This window comes from Mirounga leonina, unplaced genomic scaffold (assembly GCF_011800145.1).
Source record: "Mirounga leonina isolate KUSES-001 unplaced genomic scaffold, KU_Mleo_1.0 Mir_180, whole genome shotgun sequence".
Taxonomy (NCBI): Eukaryota; Metazoa; Chordata; class Mammalia; order Carnivora; family Phocidae; genus Mirounga; species Mirounga leonina.
Window position 1 is genome coordinate 18,523,512 of NW_023270469.1, and position 16,726 is coordinate 18,540,237.

At 58.8% G+C, this 16,726-nt stretch overlaps 1 protein-coding gene across 3 annotated transcripts; it reads left to right on the forward strand.

Moving 5' to 3' along the window:
- Positions 1-1,360: 1,360 nt before the first annotated feature.
- On the forward strand, positions 1,361-16,701 carry FHOD1 (formin homology 2 domain containing 1). 3 transcript variants are annotated; one of them, XM_035024993.1, is made up of 24 exons: positions 1,361-1,636; positions 8,576-8,682; positions 9,055-9,119; positions 9,442-9,509; positions 9,583-9,688; positions 9,765-9,859; positions 10,119-10,230; positions 10,317-10,411; positions 10,517-10,660; positions 10,774-10,919; positions 10,998-11,276; positions 11,410-11,433; positions 11,823-11,876; positions 12,771-12,886; positions 12,973-13,577; positions 13,903-14,058; positions 14,262-14,444; positions 14,534-14,653; positions 14,731-14,892; positions 15,286-15,476; positions 15,569-15,761; positions 15,843-16,005; positions 16,081-16,281; positions 16,356-16,701. In XM_035024993.1, the coding sequence occupies exons 1-24, from the start codon at positions 1,436-1,438 to the stop codon at positions 16,436-16,438; spliced, it is 3,669 nt and encodes a 1,222-aa protein (XP_034880884.1). In that variant the 5' UTR covers positions 1,361-1,435; the 3' UTR covers positions 16,439-16,701. The 3 variants fall into 3 exon arrangements, with proteins under 3 accessions (XP_034880884.1, XP_034880886.1, XP_034880885.1); XM_035024995.1 differs by lacking the exon at positions 14,731-14,892 and having other exon boundaries at positions 16,356-16,567; XM_035024994.1 differs by lacking the exons at positions 11,410-11,433; positions 11,823-11,876 and having other exon boundaries at positions 16,356-16,637.
- Positions 16,702-16,726: the final 25 nt, after the last annotated feature.

Sequence of the window (16,726 nt, forward strand, 5' to 3'; positions counted from 1 at the left end):
GTCCCGAAACCTATTCCTTCGAGTCCGCTCCCCCAAACCTTCCCCAGAGCTCCCCTGACCCGGTTTCAGAGCTGTGAGCGGCCACAGCCCTCCGGAGGCGCGGCCGCGTCCCACCCGCCGGAGTAGGTAGCCCGTCGCGGGAGCGGAGGGGATCTGCGGGGGGCGCGGTCCAGGCCGGAGGGGCGCATCTCCTTCACGGCTAGTGCCGACCCGCTGGAGCCGCCGGCAGCTGGTACTGAAGGCGCGGGCCCCGACGCTGCCCCGTGCAGACGGCAGGGGGCAGTGCGCCGCCGCCCTCCGGAGCCTAGGACCCCCTTCGGGCCCCCGCCCAGACCAGCGCTGCGCACGCGCACTGGGCCCTCCCAGAAAGCCGTGATGGACAACGCCGTCCTTCCTCAACGTCCCCAGAAACTCCAAGGCCCAGACTGGGCCCAGCTCATTCGAGGCTGATGAGGAAGCTGTTCCTCTTTATCTCCCAAACCGAGGAGCACCCGGCCTCCCTTTTGGTCAAACTACAGGAAAGTCTCCTCACCTTTTCCATGAAAACAGAAGGGAACCTATCCTCTTTCCCTGAACTATGAGAAAACCCAGCCTATCGATTCCCTTCAAACTAAAAGGGATCCACTCACCCTTCCCCCCAAACCTGAGGGGCATTTGGCTTATCTCACCCCAAACTGAGGAGGACCGTCTCCATTTTTCATTCAAGCTGAGGGGCACCCAACCCACATCTTACCCCAAACTGAGAAAAACATGTTCTACCTCCTCACTCAAATTGAGTCATCACATCATTTTCCCAGAACTGAGGGGCACCCGTCCCTCTTCTTACCCCAACTAAAGGGAAATGATTCCACTTCTTCCTTCAAACTGAGTGGAATCTATTTTCACTTCTTGCTCCAAATTGAAAGGGATCCATCTCCCTGCTTTCCCCAAACGATGGAATCCCATCCACTTCATCCCTCAAACTGAAGGAATCAGGACCATCTCGTCCCTAAACTCTGGGAGACCCGGCCGGCCACTATCTGAAGAAATTCCCGCCCCACCTGCCCGAATAACCCCTCAACAAGAACGCAGCCTCACCGCCACCAACCCCAATGAAAACCTCCCCGCTCTGGGCACGCTCTTGAAGGCGGGGGGTGGGGGTCTGGGGGGGTGAGCTCCGGTTTCCCGCCGGCAGAGCCAGTGAACTAACGGGATCACGATCGCGCCCTCTGAGTGGCTGGTGGCAAGCCCCGCCCCCAGCAGTGGTTGCCCCTCCCGGCGCTTTCAGGGACTACTCTTGGCTCCACCCCCTTCCTCGGCCCCGCCTCCTCCTGGCCCCGCCCCCTCTTCAGCAGCGTCCGGTCAGACCCGGCCCAGACAGCCGAGCTAGTTGAGTAGACGCCGCGCAGGGGCCGGGACCCTCGCGGAGGCGCGCGGCGCGAGCCAGTGACAGACGATGGCGGGCGAGGAAGACCGCGGAGACGGGGACCCGGTATCAGTGGTGACCGTGCGGGTGCAGTACTTGGAGGATACCGACCCCTTCGCATGTGCCAACTTCCCGGAGCCGCGCCGGGCCCCCACCTGCAGCCTAGACGGGTCACTGCCCCTGGGTGCGCAGATACCCGCGCTGCACCGCCTGCTGGCGGCGCCGCTGAAGGTGAGGGGGTCCGGAGAAAGATTGGGGGCGATCAAAGGTTCATGGCGCCATGAAAGCCTTTGGGAGGTATCCCTCGGGGAGAGGCTGGAGCGGGTGCGCTTCTGCGGGAAAGTCTTGGACTGGGGACTTAAGGTCCACGCTGCCTCGCTTTCGCGGGACGCCTCTCAAGTTGAGGGAAGCTGAAGAAGGGAGATGGGAATTTGTGGTCTGCGCCACTCCGGCTGCCCCCTCGAAGTGAGGCCCACCTGGGGAGATGTTCGGGGTCCACTCGCTGCCTGTCTGCCTGGGTAACCGATCTGGATAAGGTGACGGTAGATGTTTGGGTGGTAGCGGACTATAAAAGTTGGAGCTGGGGAAGCACCCAGCTTCCACCTGCTTCAGGTGAGGTGGGGCGGGACCAAAACGAGGGGCGGACCCGGGGCGGGCCACTGGGGCGGCCAAGGCCTCGAGAGGTTTCTGGAGGCTGGATTAGGTCCTGCCGGATGGAGTGTTGCCTCGGTAGGTGCGGGCCCCGCTCGGGAGTGCCAGTAGAAGAGAGACTTCTCGGGGTGAGGTGAGTCTCCGGGAAGCGGTCCGGCCCGGGACACGCCGAGAGCTGGTGGCTGCACTGGTGGAAAAGCCCTTTGAGTCACCGCCCCCACCATCCCGTACTCCCGCCGCAGCCGGCCCACTGCTAGAAGGGAGGGGGCGGGCCGGGCTAATTTTAAACCGCCAGCCTGCCCTAGTTTGCCTGCGTCCCGGAGCCGACTCGTGCACAGTGCTGGGAGAGGCCCTTTTCCAGATGGTTGGCTCTACCTCCCCTCCGGCTCCCTGCGCTCAGCCCCCCGCAGGCAGCGCCTTCCGGCGCGCTGGGTTTCCGGACCAGGACTCTGGGAGGCGCACTACCACCCCCCAGGGTTCCCCGCCAGCCAGTACACACCGAGTGGTGAGGAAAAAGAGAGAGTTGGCGGGGGTGCCCTCCCCTGCTCCCAGCCTTAGCTGGGGGGCGAGTTACGCAAACTTGCCCCCTAGGCCCGGGGTCTCCCCTGGAATGTGCCCCGGGCGCCGGGCCCCCAGCCTGCATTCCTCGCTCTGCAGGCCAGCCCCGCCTCTGAGCGCGGGCGGGAGAGTTAGTGAGATTATTGGCGGGGGGAGTGGCGCGTGTCCGGGCAGAGCCCCGGCTTCAAGGCCACTGCTTGAAGGTTGTAGTACACTGCCCACTTTAGTGTTTTGATGCAACCCCTTTTGTCCTGCCCTGTTCAAAGGGGCAGTCTGAGGTGGGCCTGGAAAGAGCACGTCCCTCCCGAGGCCACCTTCAATTCAGGTTGGGCGCTGGAGAGGGGTGTTGAACCGAGTCTAGGTTCCTGCCTTCAGGCTCCTGGAACTCCTGGTGCTGAAATAAGCCTGGTCCATTACAGAGAACATAGTATTCCTCCCACCCCCCACTCTAGGACAGGACTTAGCCCTAACAGCCCTCTTCCCAATTAGGGGCAGATTTGGGAGGTCAGCAACAGAAAAGAACAACCCCTCTTCTTCCCCTCATTTAGGGACCCATCTCCCTGCTGCACCAGGTGCTCTGTACTCCTTAGCTAAAGACTACAGAGCTCAGATGGAGAATGTGTTAAGTGTTAAGTACGCCCCAGCTCAGACATTCTTGGTCTCCCCACCTTTAGGATCTCCCACTTGGTGTACCTCAGGACTACCATATCCCCCACAGGCAGGATATGCTGGTGGGCACACTGAGTTACCACTGTGCCTGTAGCCAGGATTCCCTGGGGCTGGCAGCTGTGCTAGGAATGGTCAGATACACTGTGATGTGCTCATCCCAAATATAAACTGTGACCACAGCCCCAGAATAGAAGGCTGGAGGAAGAAGGGCTGAGAATAGGATAGGAGCAGGGACATCAGAGGGCTGAGAGAGGGGGAGCAGGGCTCCTCCTTGCAGGAACTATCAACAGCTCGTCCCTCCCCTCCTCCTATAAGTGTTTGCCCCAGGGGCACAGACATGACTCAAGCCTGCCCACATAGCCCTATAGAGGGGAGAGGTGGCCCAGAAACCCAGGCATTCCCATCCCAGGCCTAGAGCAGAAATAAGAAGGAGGGGATCAATATATTATCCTCTGTACATCTGTCCAGTAGAGGAACAGGACACAGACAAGTGATGACATCTGCCCTCCCACTCTGGGCACTGACCTTCATCATCCCTGCAGACCCTGCTCCCTCCCTGGGAATTTAGGAAGGTCCAGCCTACTTTCACTCTGGAGCTCCACCCTACATACCCCATTGGGCTGGGCCTAGCGACTAGAGTTCCCCTGGGGGCTTCCTTTTTAAACTGTTTAGAGCTTTCAGATCTGAGAAGGCCTTGCTCATTTCCTCCTAGTCTAGGAGGAAGCTCCTTGCCACAGCCTCTGACTCATCTCCTGGCCTTGGGTGGGAGTGGGAGGGGTGAGGGGGCTGGGGAGGGTCCTGGCTGTTCCTTGGGCCATGCCTGGTGTCCCCAGGGGAATATTAGGAATATCTGTCTTCCCTCTGTGCACAAGCCTCTCCCAGCCCAGGGACCTGCCCCTGTCCAGGGGAGAACCTGACCCTCTGGCCCTGCATTTCATCTCTTTACCCAGAGCTCTGCTACATTTTGGTCTTCTGGGCAGTGCCTCAGGAGCCCCTGTCTGACACGTAAAGGGCCTGCCACGTGTGAGATAGCATTGACTTCTCCCTGGGCTCTGGGCACAGAGACCTGAGTCCTGCTCTGACCTTGATGCAAAGGCCCAAGGAGCCCCCTACTTCTAGCAGCAGGGATAGCCCTAGAAATCCGTCTGTCACCAGTAACTGTTTCCCCAGCTGTGGCTAAAGATTAGAGGAGGACAGGGATGGCACTGTCCTGGGATGTTTCTTGACCTTGCACCCTCCCTACTCCAGCCTCAGTTTACCTCTCAGGAGCAGTTGTGGCAAGGGGGCTAAAGTGTGAACCTGATCTGCTGGGACAGGGACCAACTGGAGGGATCCCAGAGGAGGTTTAAGGGTAAGATGGGGTGCTCTGGTGATGAACTGAGCCCTTTATTTCCCTGATATGGAGGTCTTTTGGGGAGACTAGAAGTTTGGGATGTGGACATGAGTTATGGCCTTCTCCCAGCTTTCTCTGGGGCCACCATCCATGTCCAATTTACTGGTCATTCTGGGGTCAGGCTGGGATGCAGCCTGGTGAGGGACCCCAGGACCTAGATCCTTACAGATGTAGGCATTGTTACCTTGGCGTGTATGATGCGTATGTGTTCATTTGTGTTCCCTTGCTACAACTTGGAGGACCAGTTCAGGGTATTTGCTGAGTCCAGAAAGCTGAGGGGTGGTCTTCAGCCCTTGGCAACACTTCATGCTCCAGCCCTCCCCCCCCGCCCCACCTCCCCTCCAGGGTTCCCTGGAGCACTTCCAAAGTCCATCCACCCAAGATGTAGGTCAGTTAGCCCTGGTTCCATTCCTGGTTGTGCAGCCTGGGGCATATTCACTGAGTTTCTGAGCCTTGGTTTCCTCACCTGTAAAAGGATTGTCGGGAGAGGGGCACCTGGCTGGCTCAGTTGGTAGAGCATTTGACTCTTGATCTCAGGGTTGTGGGTTTGAGCCCCAATTTGGGCGCAGAGATTGCTTACGTAAATAAAACTTAAAAAAAAAAAAGGGAATAGCAGGAGAATCAGACAACTAGGCAACCTGGTATGTGACACAGGGGAGGCATAACTATTAATGGGTTTCGCTCCTCAAGGTCCATCCATGGTGTCTCATCCAGGAAGTCATGGTCTAGTTGGAAACCCAAGATAGCAGTAGAAGGAGGGTGTCATGTTTAAAGTTTATATATTTGTTTGTTTGTTTAAGTAACCTCTACACCCAACGTGGAGCTTGAACTCATGACTCCAAGATCAAGAGTTGCATGCTCTCCAAATGAGCCAGCCAGGTGTCTCAAGGGTATAGGGTTTAGAGGACAGCAAAAGAAAAAAAAAGCAGTTAGCAAAATTATTTCCTAAAACGGGAGTCCTTCAGCATATAATTCTGCCCTCTTCTCCTTCTTTCCCTGCCCCTGGTGTGTTCATTCTCTCCTGATTTGCAGTTATGAAAAATATTGGGGAGTAGACACCATGGTCCCCTAAGTTTGGCCCTGCATTTAAAGCCATATGTAATGAGTTGGTTTAGGCTGTCAGAAGAGCCTGAGCCCAGAGAACCAAGAGAAAAGTGGGCTGGATGCTGAAGGGAGGGGCTGAGCCTGGGAAGAATGGAGAGGACTGTACTCCAAAACAGACACAGAGAAGCGTGCAAGACAAGAACCAGGAGGGAGTCAAGGATGTGGGCCTACACGGGCCCTGTGCTGACCCTCAGCACTGTCAGCAGGCTTATTCTGGCCTGGCCCAGCCCCAGGGTGTGAGAAACAAGCCCCAGAGGTTTGGCTCTCAGAAGGGTGACCCGAGCAAGGGGCCAGGGGTGTGAGGGACAAACACCACCCAGCTGGTAGGAAGTCTCTGTTCTTTGCTACCTTAGCCCACCCTCCCCCATCTCCACCCAGGACAGGCAGCTGGGTTGGGGGGTACCATCCTGGAGGCTTTGGGCTGACTGTTACCTCAGGACTCCTCTAGGGAGGCCACTGCTGCCACCATGGAGGGAAAGAGGTTAAACCTGCTCACCTGAGAAGGCTGGATGATGGAGCACTTGGCCTGCAGGACCTTACCCCAAATACATGCAGGCCTTCTGGAAGGAGAGGGCCATTCTCTGCTCACTTGGGATTAGAGCACACAAGCGTGCTTGCAGGAGGGGAAGAGAGCCTGCTGGAGCCGAGCTTTCTGGGGATGTGCTTCTTGGACCTGTGCTCCAGCAGAGCATATATGTATACCGCAGACCATGAACCTGGTGTGGAAGTACATACCAGGTTTAATCTGATCACCCCTCCAGTGTTCAGCTTTACAGCACTCCACCCCTCTCCTTGCTTAGCACTCATGACCCTTGTACTTCTACATGTATTTGTGGCCTTTTTCTGAGGCGAGCCTGCCTGCCTCCCCAGCCGGGCTGGAAGGCAGGAAAAGCAGAAGCAGTATCTTCTTCCCCACTATGTCTTCAGCACCTAAAATCAGCCTGATGCATGAATGTTTGAATGAGTGAGCTAGTCTATGTATGTGTGATCTGGGGGATCCCTGAAGGAATGTGTTGCTCTGGGGCTAGGGCAGGGTGTGTGTAGATGTTTCTCTAGGGTCCCAGAATCCTCTAGTCCAAGGTGGAAGGAGATGCAGCTGTGCCTGGATGCGGGTGGGGTAGGCAGGCTGCTGAGTCATCATGTGGGAAGAGGGATCAGGAGGAATGTGGGGCTGCCCTCAGCTGAGCTGGCCCAAGACGGAGTACCCCAGCTCTGAGGCCTTGCCTCCGCATCTCAGGCCTGTTCCTGTTAGGCCCTGGAGAAGATGACTCTGCTCCCAGGGAGGGGAGAGAGGCCAGGCCCGCCCAAGGCGCCCAAGGGAGGGCAGGCAGCCAGGCAGGAAGTGGGACAGAGAACAGGCTGGAGTGTTTGTCCTGTGTCCCATGTCCCAGGCGAGACAGGGTGGGGGAGGGGGGCAGGAGGAGAGGGGGTGTCACCCAAGGGCCTCAAGGCTGAACTGCCAGGAAGGAGGTGGGTCAGGCTCTCAGGCATGAGCAGGGGTGCAAAGCAGAAACAGGGGTAGGGGCAGGAGCTGGACTCCCTTCCCCCCCAGGGGACCAAATGCAGCTGGAAGCCCTTGGACTGGGCCCAGGGCAGGGCAGGGCTGGCAGAACAGCAGGACGAATGATGGGATTGACTTCCCCAGTAAGAGGAAAGCCAGAAAACACCCTGCTTCTCCAGAGGTGGGCTCTCCCTGGGCCATGGTACGTCAAGGAGCAGGCCCACTCAATTCAAGGGGACTTTGTTGAGCCCTGCATACTGGCTCTGTGCTACGGGGGAGGTGTCTCGAATAGGCACAGTGCCGCCCTCAGACTCTGGAGTCACTCCACTAGGGCCTCTCTACAGGTACTTCTTAAGAGGCCAGTGTGACGCCTGATGATGGTGGACGGGAGCCAGGCTGGAGGCGTGGTGGGGATACATGGGAAGCAGACAAGTGGATAGAACGTGTGCCTTGTATAATGCAGGTTTCAGGGACCCAGTGCAGACTGATGGAGTCAGACCCTAAAACCTGGTTTTCAACCTGGAGGCCTCTGAGGCCCAGCTCACTTGGGGCAGGGCAAAGACCCTTAGGCCTAGAGGGACTGACAGCCTATGGATTACCCAAAGCTCCTCACGGTCTCAATTCAGGGAGACAACACACACACACACACCCCTCCCAGCTGGGTTTGCACCAGCATTTGTTAACATGTTCTCCCTGGGCTTGACTGCTTTGTGGATGCAGCTTATCACCCCCAGGGCTGTGAACTTCCTCGAAAGCAGGAGCTCCTGCCCATCTTTATTCCCCTTCCTTATTCATGTTCATTAGCTCAACAGTGTTTAGTAAGCACTTACTGTGAGCCAAAAGCTGTGCTAGGCTCTGCAGATACAGCATGGGGCAAGACAGACACGGTGCCTGAACCCAGAGAACTCATGGTTAGTGGGGAAGAAGAGTAGTGTATGGGACATTATCACGCTGTGTGGAAGGCCTCACAAATGGGAGCTACACACATGGGGTGGAATGGGTCGCGTAGCATTGGCTAGAGGAGTCCAGGAGAGCATTCCAAAAAACCATTACCTGATCTGAAACCTACAGAATGGGTAGGTGTTAGCTGGAAGACATAGCACGTACAAAGGGCAAGAAAGCCTGGCCCCTGGGGTGCGTGGGCACTGCATGTAGTAGGCCTGGGAGAGATGGCTGCCGACGGAATGCGTCGCTGCAGCGCACTCCCCGTGGTATGCCACTCTGCCAGCTCTCTGAGTGGGAGGTGGGAGGGCGTGGGGTCTCCGTACATACCCCTGCCATCTCTTTCCCCCAGCTGGAGGACTGTGCCCTGCAAGTGTCTCCCTCTGGATACTACCTGGACCCTGAGCTGTCTCTGGAAGAGCAGCGGGAGATGCTGGAGGGCTTCTATGAAGAGATCAGGTCAGAGCTGATGGGACCAGGAAGGCAAGGCTGGCCCCCACCCTTGCTTCCACCAGGGGCTGGCTCAGGTGTCAGCAGGCAAGACACCTGATCTCGAGCCTAGGCTGTGGGTTACCTCCTGCCACCCCAGGGGACTGTGCCAGGGGAATCCCAAGGCCTGGCCAGTGTTACCTGATGCCCGGGATGTGTGTGTGGGGTGGATGGGGGGCTCTTGCACATACCCTGAGATACCTATGTTTGCACAAACCCTCTTGTTGGGGAGGAAGGAGTTGGGCCAGTGTTGGCATGTGGGGTGGTCTTTAGCTGCCCTGGTGTGGGGCAGGGACTCTGAGGAATGACCTGGAAACTGCTGACTAGGCTGCTTGATTCCAGCAAAGGGCGGAAGCCTACACTCATCCTGCGTACTCAACTCTCTGTGAGGGTCAATGCCATCTTGGGTAAGTGTATGAGGGCATTGGAGTCCAGGAATCCCCCTCCCCACCCGTGCTGGCTCAGTTTCTTTCAGGCCTGTGCTGGACAGTGAACAAGGCACATGGGAGACAGGATGCGTGGCCCTCCCCATTCCTATCCTGACCTCTCTTCCCAGGGCCAGGGCTGATGCTGCAGCTAAACCGCGATGGGGGTTGCCCAGAGTCAGGGAGTGGAGGAGGAGGTTGGGGGTTCAAGAGTGCTAGAATATTCTTTGGTGGGGGATTGTGTCCCAGTAGAGGAGGGTGTCTGTGCCCCCTTGAGCTCTCCGTGCCCACCTACCCCTTCCAGAAAAGTTGTATGGCTCCAGTGGCCCTGAGCTGCGCCGCTCTCTCTTCTCACTAAAGCAGATCTTCCAGGTGAGGCCCAGAAGTGGGCTGGGGGTGGGCGTCCAGCCTGAGCCCTGCTTACAGTCCCCCGTGGTGTCCCCAGGAGGACAAGGACCTGGTGCCCGAATTTGTGCACTCCGAGGGGCTGAGTTGCCTGATCCGTGTGGGTGCTGCTGCTGACCACAACTACCAGAGCTACATCCTCCGAGGTTAGCCCCATCCCTCCCCCATGACCCCTGCCTGCAGCGACCCCTTTCTGACCTCTTCTTGTCCCTGTGTCCCCAGCACTAGGCCAGCTGATGCTGTTTGTGGATGGGATGCTGGGGGTGGTGGCCCACAGTGAGACTCTGCAGTGGCTGTACACGCTGTGCGCCAGTGTGGTAAGTGGCTCTCCGCACAGCCGTGCGCCCTTCCCCACTGCCTCGCGCTGACCTCCGGCGGCTCTTCACAGTGGGCTGGCATGAGTGAGACAGGCTCCTCGAAGCCCAGGAGGCCCTCCGACACCTGGGCCTGGGGCCAGGGCCTTTCTGCCTAGACTCTCCTCTCTGGGTCCAGCCCCAGGAGCCCTTACCCCTCCCCAGCAGCAGCTAGCACAAGGCTGGCCCAAGCCCCACTCACATGTGGTGGCCCCTCCCCCAGTCCCGCCTGGTGGTGAAAACGGCCCTAAAGCTGCTGCTGGTGTTTGTGGAATACTCTGAGCACAACGCACCGCTGTTTATCCGCGCAGTCAACTTGGTGGCCAGCTCCACAGGTGAGAGACTGTCCCTTCCTCCCCCACCATTCAGAGCCCTCTCTCCTACCTGTCCCTGCATGATCGCTCGCCTTTCTGTGTGTCAGGCTCTCTTCCTTGGGCCAATCTGGTGTCCATCCTAGAGGAGAAGAATGGCGCTGACCCTGAGTTGTTGGTGTACACAGTCACCCTCATCAACAAGGTGGGGGTGCCCTGAGAAGGGGGGAGAACCAGCTGCCAATTCTGGGCCCCTAAGGCTCCTAACTCCAGTCAGCCTTAGCCGCGCCCTCCCATCCCCACCCTCTAGACACTGGCAGCACTTCCGGACCAGGACTCCTTCTATGATGTGACAGATGCGCTGGAGCAGCAGGGCATGGAGGCTCTGGTCCAGCGCCACTTGGGCACCTCGGGCACTGATTTCGATCTGCGCACACAGCTTGTGCTCTATGAGGTAGGCTGGGCCATCTGGGCGGGACTGGAAGGGAGGGAAGAGGCGCAGTTCCCCAACACCCCACCCTACCTGTGCGAGTCTCAGCGGCTTAGATCTGGGTACACCTCCACTAGAATGCCCTGCGGTTGGAGGATGGAGACATTGAGGAAGCCGCTGCAGGTGGGCGGCGGGAACGCAGAAAGCCCTCTTCGGAGGAGGGCAAGAGGAGCCGCCGGTCTCTAGAAGGCGGGGGCTGCCCTCTTCGCTCCTCCGAGCCTGGGTAAGAACTTGCCTTTGCACAGGAGGAGGGGTGAATCCGCCTGCAGTGGCCTTGTCCGTTAACAGGCCCCGCCTCCAGCCCTGCAGGCCCTGCCTCTAGCCGCACGGGCCCCGCCTCCAGCCCTGCAGGCCCTGCCTCTAGCCGCACAGGCCCCGCCTCGCCGACAGGCCCCGCCTCAAGCCCCGCGGACCCCGCCTCAACCGTAATCTCCACCTACTCCGCTGGCCCGGCCCTGTCGACCGGCCTGGCTCCCAACCCCATGAGTCCAGCATCTGGCCTCTGTACCTCGGTGAACCTCTTTCCTGCCATCTCCGTGGGGCCCTCAGCCGACAGTTCCAGCGAGAGGAGCATCTACAAGTAAGTAGGGAGATAGAGGCTGCCCCTAGAGTCCTCTCTCCAGCTGTCCCTCCACTCTGAGCCCCTCCACAGGCCCTCCGCCTCCTCTGCCCAAACTCCTCTGCCCAAACGCGTGCTTTCTCTTTCTTTCCAGACTTCACCAAACTGCTCCTGTTTGGTAAGTGACTGCTGGGGGGTGGGGTTCTGCTCTGACTGGACCTCTTCCTCCTGCTGCTTGTCTTCATCTCTTTCTGGCATTCTGCCTGTCCTTGCCCCTTTGTCATCTCTCCCCTTGCCCCCCTTCTTTGTTTCTCTGCCCCTATCTCTTGACTCTCTTGTTCTGCTCCGTCTTTGTCTCCTACTGCACCCTGTCCTGCTTCATGTCCGTCTCTCCCCTCCATTTCCAGTTTCCTCACGTCCTGCCTCCTCCAAGCCTCCCCTTCCCACTGGGGCTGGGAAGGAACCCCTGGTACTACTGCCCAGCTCTGTGTGGGTACAAGCTGCTGGGCTTTGGAGTGGAGCAGGCACCACAATTACCATCTCTTCCTCTCATCCCCCCCCACCCAGGGCCCCAGAGAGCCCACCTGTCCCTCAGTCCCCTACTGAGCAGGCCAGGCTGGAGTAAGTACAGAGGCCAGCCTGCCAGGCTCGCCATGTGCTCAGGGCTTCAGCAATGCTTCCCCCCAGCGGGGGTTCCATGTGCCTCATGCAGCCAGAGCTGGGGGACTCTCAGGCCCTTCCTCTCCCAGACATATGCCTCCTGTTACCCAAGGGGAAGGGAAGCAGCTCATTGGGGTCATAGTGGTCCCTGTGCTTCAACAGTGACACCTTAACAGCTTCAACCCAAAATGAGGACACAGACTCCCAACCTGGGGCCCAGTCTCCCAGGAATAGGGCGGGGGGGGTGGTATCCAGGGTGCTGTATGGTGTGGGGGTAGAGGAGCAACCTAGGACTGAGGGAAGGGCAGGGACTGAGGGCCAACAGAGGCTGGAGGGGCTGAAAAAAAGACACTGGATCACATTCATTATTTTAACATAAACTGAGTGCCTGTTGTGGTAGCTCAGTCAGTAAAGCATGAGACTTTTAAGCTAAAGCCTGTTGTTTACCGGGCCCTTTTCTAGGCATGGGTCATAGCTCTCAGAAGCTGCCAGACATGGGACAGCCTGGTGTACCCACTGGGACAGCTGTCCCCTTCCCCTGCTTTGAGGGTCCTTGTCTAGAATCAAGACAGTGAACATGAACAGCAGCAAGGTTGCAAGTTAGATGTTAAGCAGAACTTCTCTCCATATGTTGAACTGGGGATGCTGGGTTGGCATTGACCCTCCCCAGATATGGAGGATTGAACAGGGGCTGGCCTTGGGGGGTAAGTCCTGGGTCTGCTCAGCGCATGGACTGCTCCCTGTGTGTCTGTGTGTGCCTGCAGTTTGGGGCAGTGCCCAGGGCACAGCAAGGCATGTACACTACCCTGGGCTGGGGTGTGTCAGACACCCTCACTGATGAGCGCTTCCCTCCAGAGCCCGGTTCCTGGAGAATGTGGCAGCAGCAGAAACAGAGAAGCAGGCTGCACTGGCCCAGGGCCGGGCAGAGACATTGGCTGGGGCCATGCCTGATGAGGCCGATGGACACCCAGGTGAGTAGGTGGGTGGGCAGAATCCACTCATGTTGCTCTTTTGCTCCACAGAGGGCATGATGCTGACAGCTGCTTCTCTTTTCTAGATACCCGGGAACTATGTGGCTCCCCAGAACCAGGCCCTGCACCCAGAACCCCTGAGAGCCCTGCCCCCCGAGGTCTGCTCCGGGCCCAACGGCGCCTTGAGCCAGAGCCCAAGGCGCCACTGGCCCCACCAAGCCCCAAGGCTGAGCCCATTCAGGAGTTTCCTGTCCGTGTACCCAAGCTCTGCATCGGAGACCTGGACTTCTCAGACCTGGGGGAGGACGAAGATGAGGACATGCTGAATGTGGAAGCTGTGGAGGCTGTGAAAGGGGTCCCACCCCCACCACCCCCACCGCCTGTGCTCTCTGGAGGTCCCCTGCCTCCTCCGCCCCCACCTCCCCCACCCATCAAAGGCTCACTCCCACCACCTCCACCTCCAGCCGCCCCCCTTCCTCCCTCAGCACCTGATGGTCTAGCCCTCCCCACCAAGAGGAAGACAGTAAAACTCTTCTGGCGGGAGCTAAAGCTGGTTGGGGGCCATGGAGGCTCTGGGAGCCATTTTGGGCCTTGCCCCACCCTATGGGCCTCACTGGAACCTGTAGCAGTGGACACAGCCCGGCTGGAACACCTGTTTGAGTCCCGTGCCAAGGACGTGCTGCCTTCCAAGGTAAATCCACCCTCGTCTGCAGGGTAACCCCAGTGGAGGCAGGAGGCAGTCAGAGCTTAAGGGTCTGAACTGCCACCCATTTCCCACATGGGGGAACCGAAGCAAAGAAAGGCACCGAGTCTTGTCTGAGGTCTCTCAACAAGGTATCAGCAAAGCCCTAACTAGAATCTCAGCTCATCCCAAAGCCTTACACATCCCACCTCAGGTTGTGGGGTGACCACACCATCTGGCCATTTCAAAGGGGGCTTTAAGAGTGCCGTCTTATATTGTTTCCCCAGCTAGTTCCTTTCCCAATCTCATACCGCTCTTCTCCCCAACTTTAAAGAAAGCCGGTGAGGGCCGCCGGACAATGACCACAGTGCTGGACCCCAAGCGCAGCAACGCCATCAACATTGGCCTAACCACCCTGCCACCTGTGCATGTCATTAAGGCTGCCCTGCTCAACTTTGATGAGTTTGCTGTCACCAAAGATGGCATTGAGGTGGGGATACCAGCTAGGGGTATTGGAGGGAGGTGGGAGGTCTGGCCCTCTCCTTTGGTCAGTGGGCACGGGCTTGGTATTTCTACAGAGCACTCCCCAGACCCTGGGGATCCCCCAGATGACCTAGGGATGAGTCCAAACCAACTCCTGAAGCCTCAGGCCAGGACTGAGGGGACTATGTGGGTTGGTGGCTGCATCCTCAGAAACTGCTGACTATGATGCCCACGGAGGAGGAGCGGCAGAAGATCGAGGAGGCCCAGCTGGCCAATCCTGACGTACCCCTGGGCCCAGCTGAGAATTTCCTGATGACCCTTGCCTCCACTGGGGGCCTGGCCGCCCGCCTACAACTCTGGGCCTTCAAGCTGGACTATGACAGCATGGAGCGGGTACTTGGATTATGGGGGGGCGGGGCAGGAACGGGGGCAGGTGAGCACAAGGACCAGGTAGTTTCAGAGTCCCTCATCTCCCACTCCAGGAAATCGCAGAACCACTATTTGACCTGAAAGTGGGCATGGAACAGCTGGTACAAAATGCCACCTTCCGCTGCATCCTGGCCACTCTCCTGGCTGTGGGCAACTTCCTCAACGGTTCCCAGGTGAGTAGGAGCGCACGAGGGCTGGCGGCCAGGGCTCTGGAACCAGCCAGGCCCAGGCTCAGATGGGGTCCTTTCAGAGCAGCGGCTTCGAGCTGAGCTACCTGGAGAAGGTGTCAGAGGTGAAGGACACGGTGCGCCGGCAGTCACTGCTGCACCATCTCTGCTCCTTGGTGCTCCAGACCCAGCCTGATTCCTCGGACCTCTACTCAGAAATCCCTGCCCTGACGCGCTGTGCCAAGGTTAGCGCCAGCCAGAGGCTTGGCTAAGACCAGCCACGGCAATGAGGGAGCGCTGCTTCCTGGGGCTGGCTCTCCCTCCCTGTCTGGGCTATTGTGCCAGAGTGTGCCCAGCTAGGTGTCTGCGTGGACTGTGTCCTTGGCCAGAAACACTCTTTCCTTTGCTGGCCTGGCTACACACACCTACTGTCTTTGGGTCTCCATTTAGCCACCACTTCCCCCAAGAAAGCTTCCCTGTTCCCCACTGTCTCCTGCATTAGACTGTGAGCTTTTGGAGGGCAGGAGGCAGGTCTTGGCTAGCTGGGTCCCTAGGGCCCAAGCTGGCTGGCCTGGCAGAGGCAGCTCAGGTGGTGCCCTTCTGTGGGGGGACAGCATGCATACCCCCTGCTTTTCCAGGTGGACTTTGAGCAGCTGACTGAGAACCTGGGGCAGTTGGAGCGTCGGAGCCGGGCAGCTGAGGAGAGCCTACGGAGCTTGGCCAAGCATGAGCTGGCCCCAGCCCTGCGTGCCCGCCTCACCCACTTCTTGGCCCAGTGTGGCCGCCGTGTAGCCATGCTGCGGGTGGTGCACCGCCGTGTCTGCAACAGGTGGGCACACGGGCCAGAGAGGCAGGAGCGCCACCACCATCGCTCAGACCCCACGCAGGACTCACCATCCCTCCCTACCCCGGCCTGCTTAGGTTCCACGCCTTCCTGCTGTACCTGGGGTACACGGCCCCGGCGGCCCGCGAGGTGCGCATCATGCAGTTCTGCCACACGCTGCGCGAGTTTGCACTGGAGTACCGCACTTGCCGGGAACGCGTGCTGCAGCAGCAGCAGAAGCGTGCCACGTACCGTGAGCGCAACAAGACCCGGGGCCGCATGATCACGGAGGTGGGCACCCTTCCGGGTTTGGACTGCCACCCCCTGTGGCTTCCTTCCCCCGCTCCCAGCTCATCCTTCTGTCCTCTGCAGACAGAGAAGTTCTCAGGTGTGGCTGGGGAAGCCCCCAGCAACCCATCTGTCCCAGTGGCTGTGGGCAGTGGGCCAGGGCGGGGTGATGCCGACAGTCACGCCAGCATGAAGAGTCTGCTGACCAGCAAGCCAGAGGACACGACACATGGCCGCCGCAGCAGAGGTGGGACCTGGGGCCACTGGGAGCAATGGGCTTTGGGGTCACCTTGACCTGACTTCCCCATCTGGTCTCCCTTAGGCATGGCCCAGAGTGGCTCCCCAGTCATGCCGACAGCAATGGGGTCCTCCACTGCACCCCCAGAAGAACCCCCAGGCTCCAATTTACCCAGTGACACTTCAGATGAGATCATGGACCTGCTGGTGCAATCAGTGACGAAGAGCAGTCCTCGTGCCTTAGCTGCTCGGGAACGCAAGCGTTCCCGGGGCAACCGCAAGTCTTGTGAGTGCTCCCCAAATTCCCACTACCCGCCTTAATCCCATCAACCCCTTTCCAACCCTGCTCTGTCCCTGCAGTGAGACGGACACTGAAGAGCGGGCTCGGAGAGGACCTGGTGCAGGCACTGGGACTGAGCAAGGGGACTGGCCTGGAGGTATGAAGGCGCCGCCTCCAGGACACCTACCTGTCGGGGCCCCAGTCTGCAGTACAAGAGACTAGAGAGTGAGGAGGCATCAGCAGAATTTGGGCCTCTTCTCAACCCCAGGGCCAGCCACTCTGTGCCCAGTGGTCAGTGCCTTGAGCAGTATTAGCTGTGCGTGCCTGCGTGCGTGCGTGTTTGTGCGTGTGTGTGTGTGTGTGTGTGTACACGTACTTGTATGAGCTCCCTGAATACGTGGAGTATAATAAAGTTTTCCTAGCCAACCCAAGAGCATTTTCCTTCCTTCGA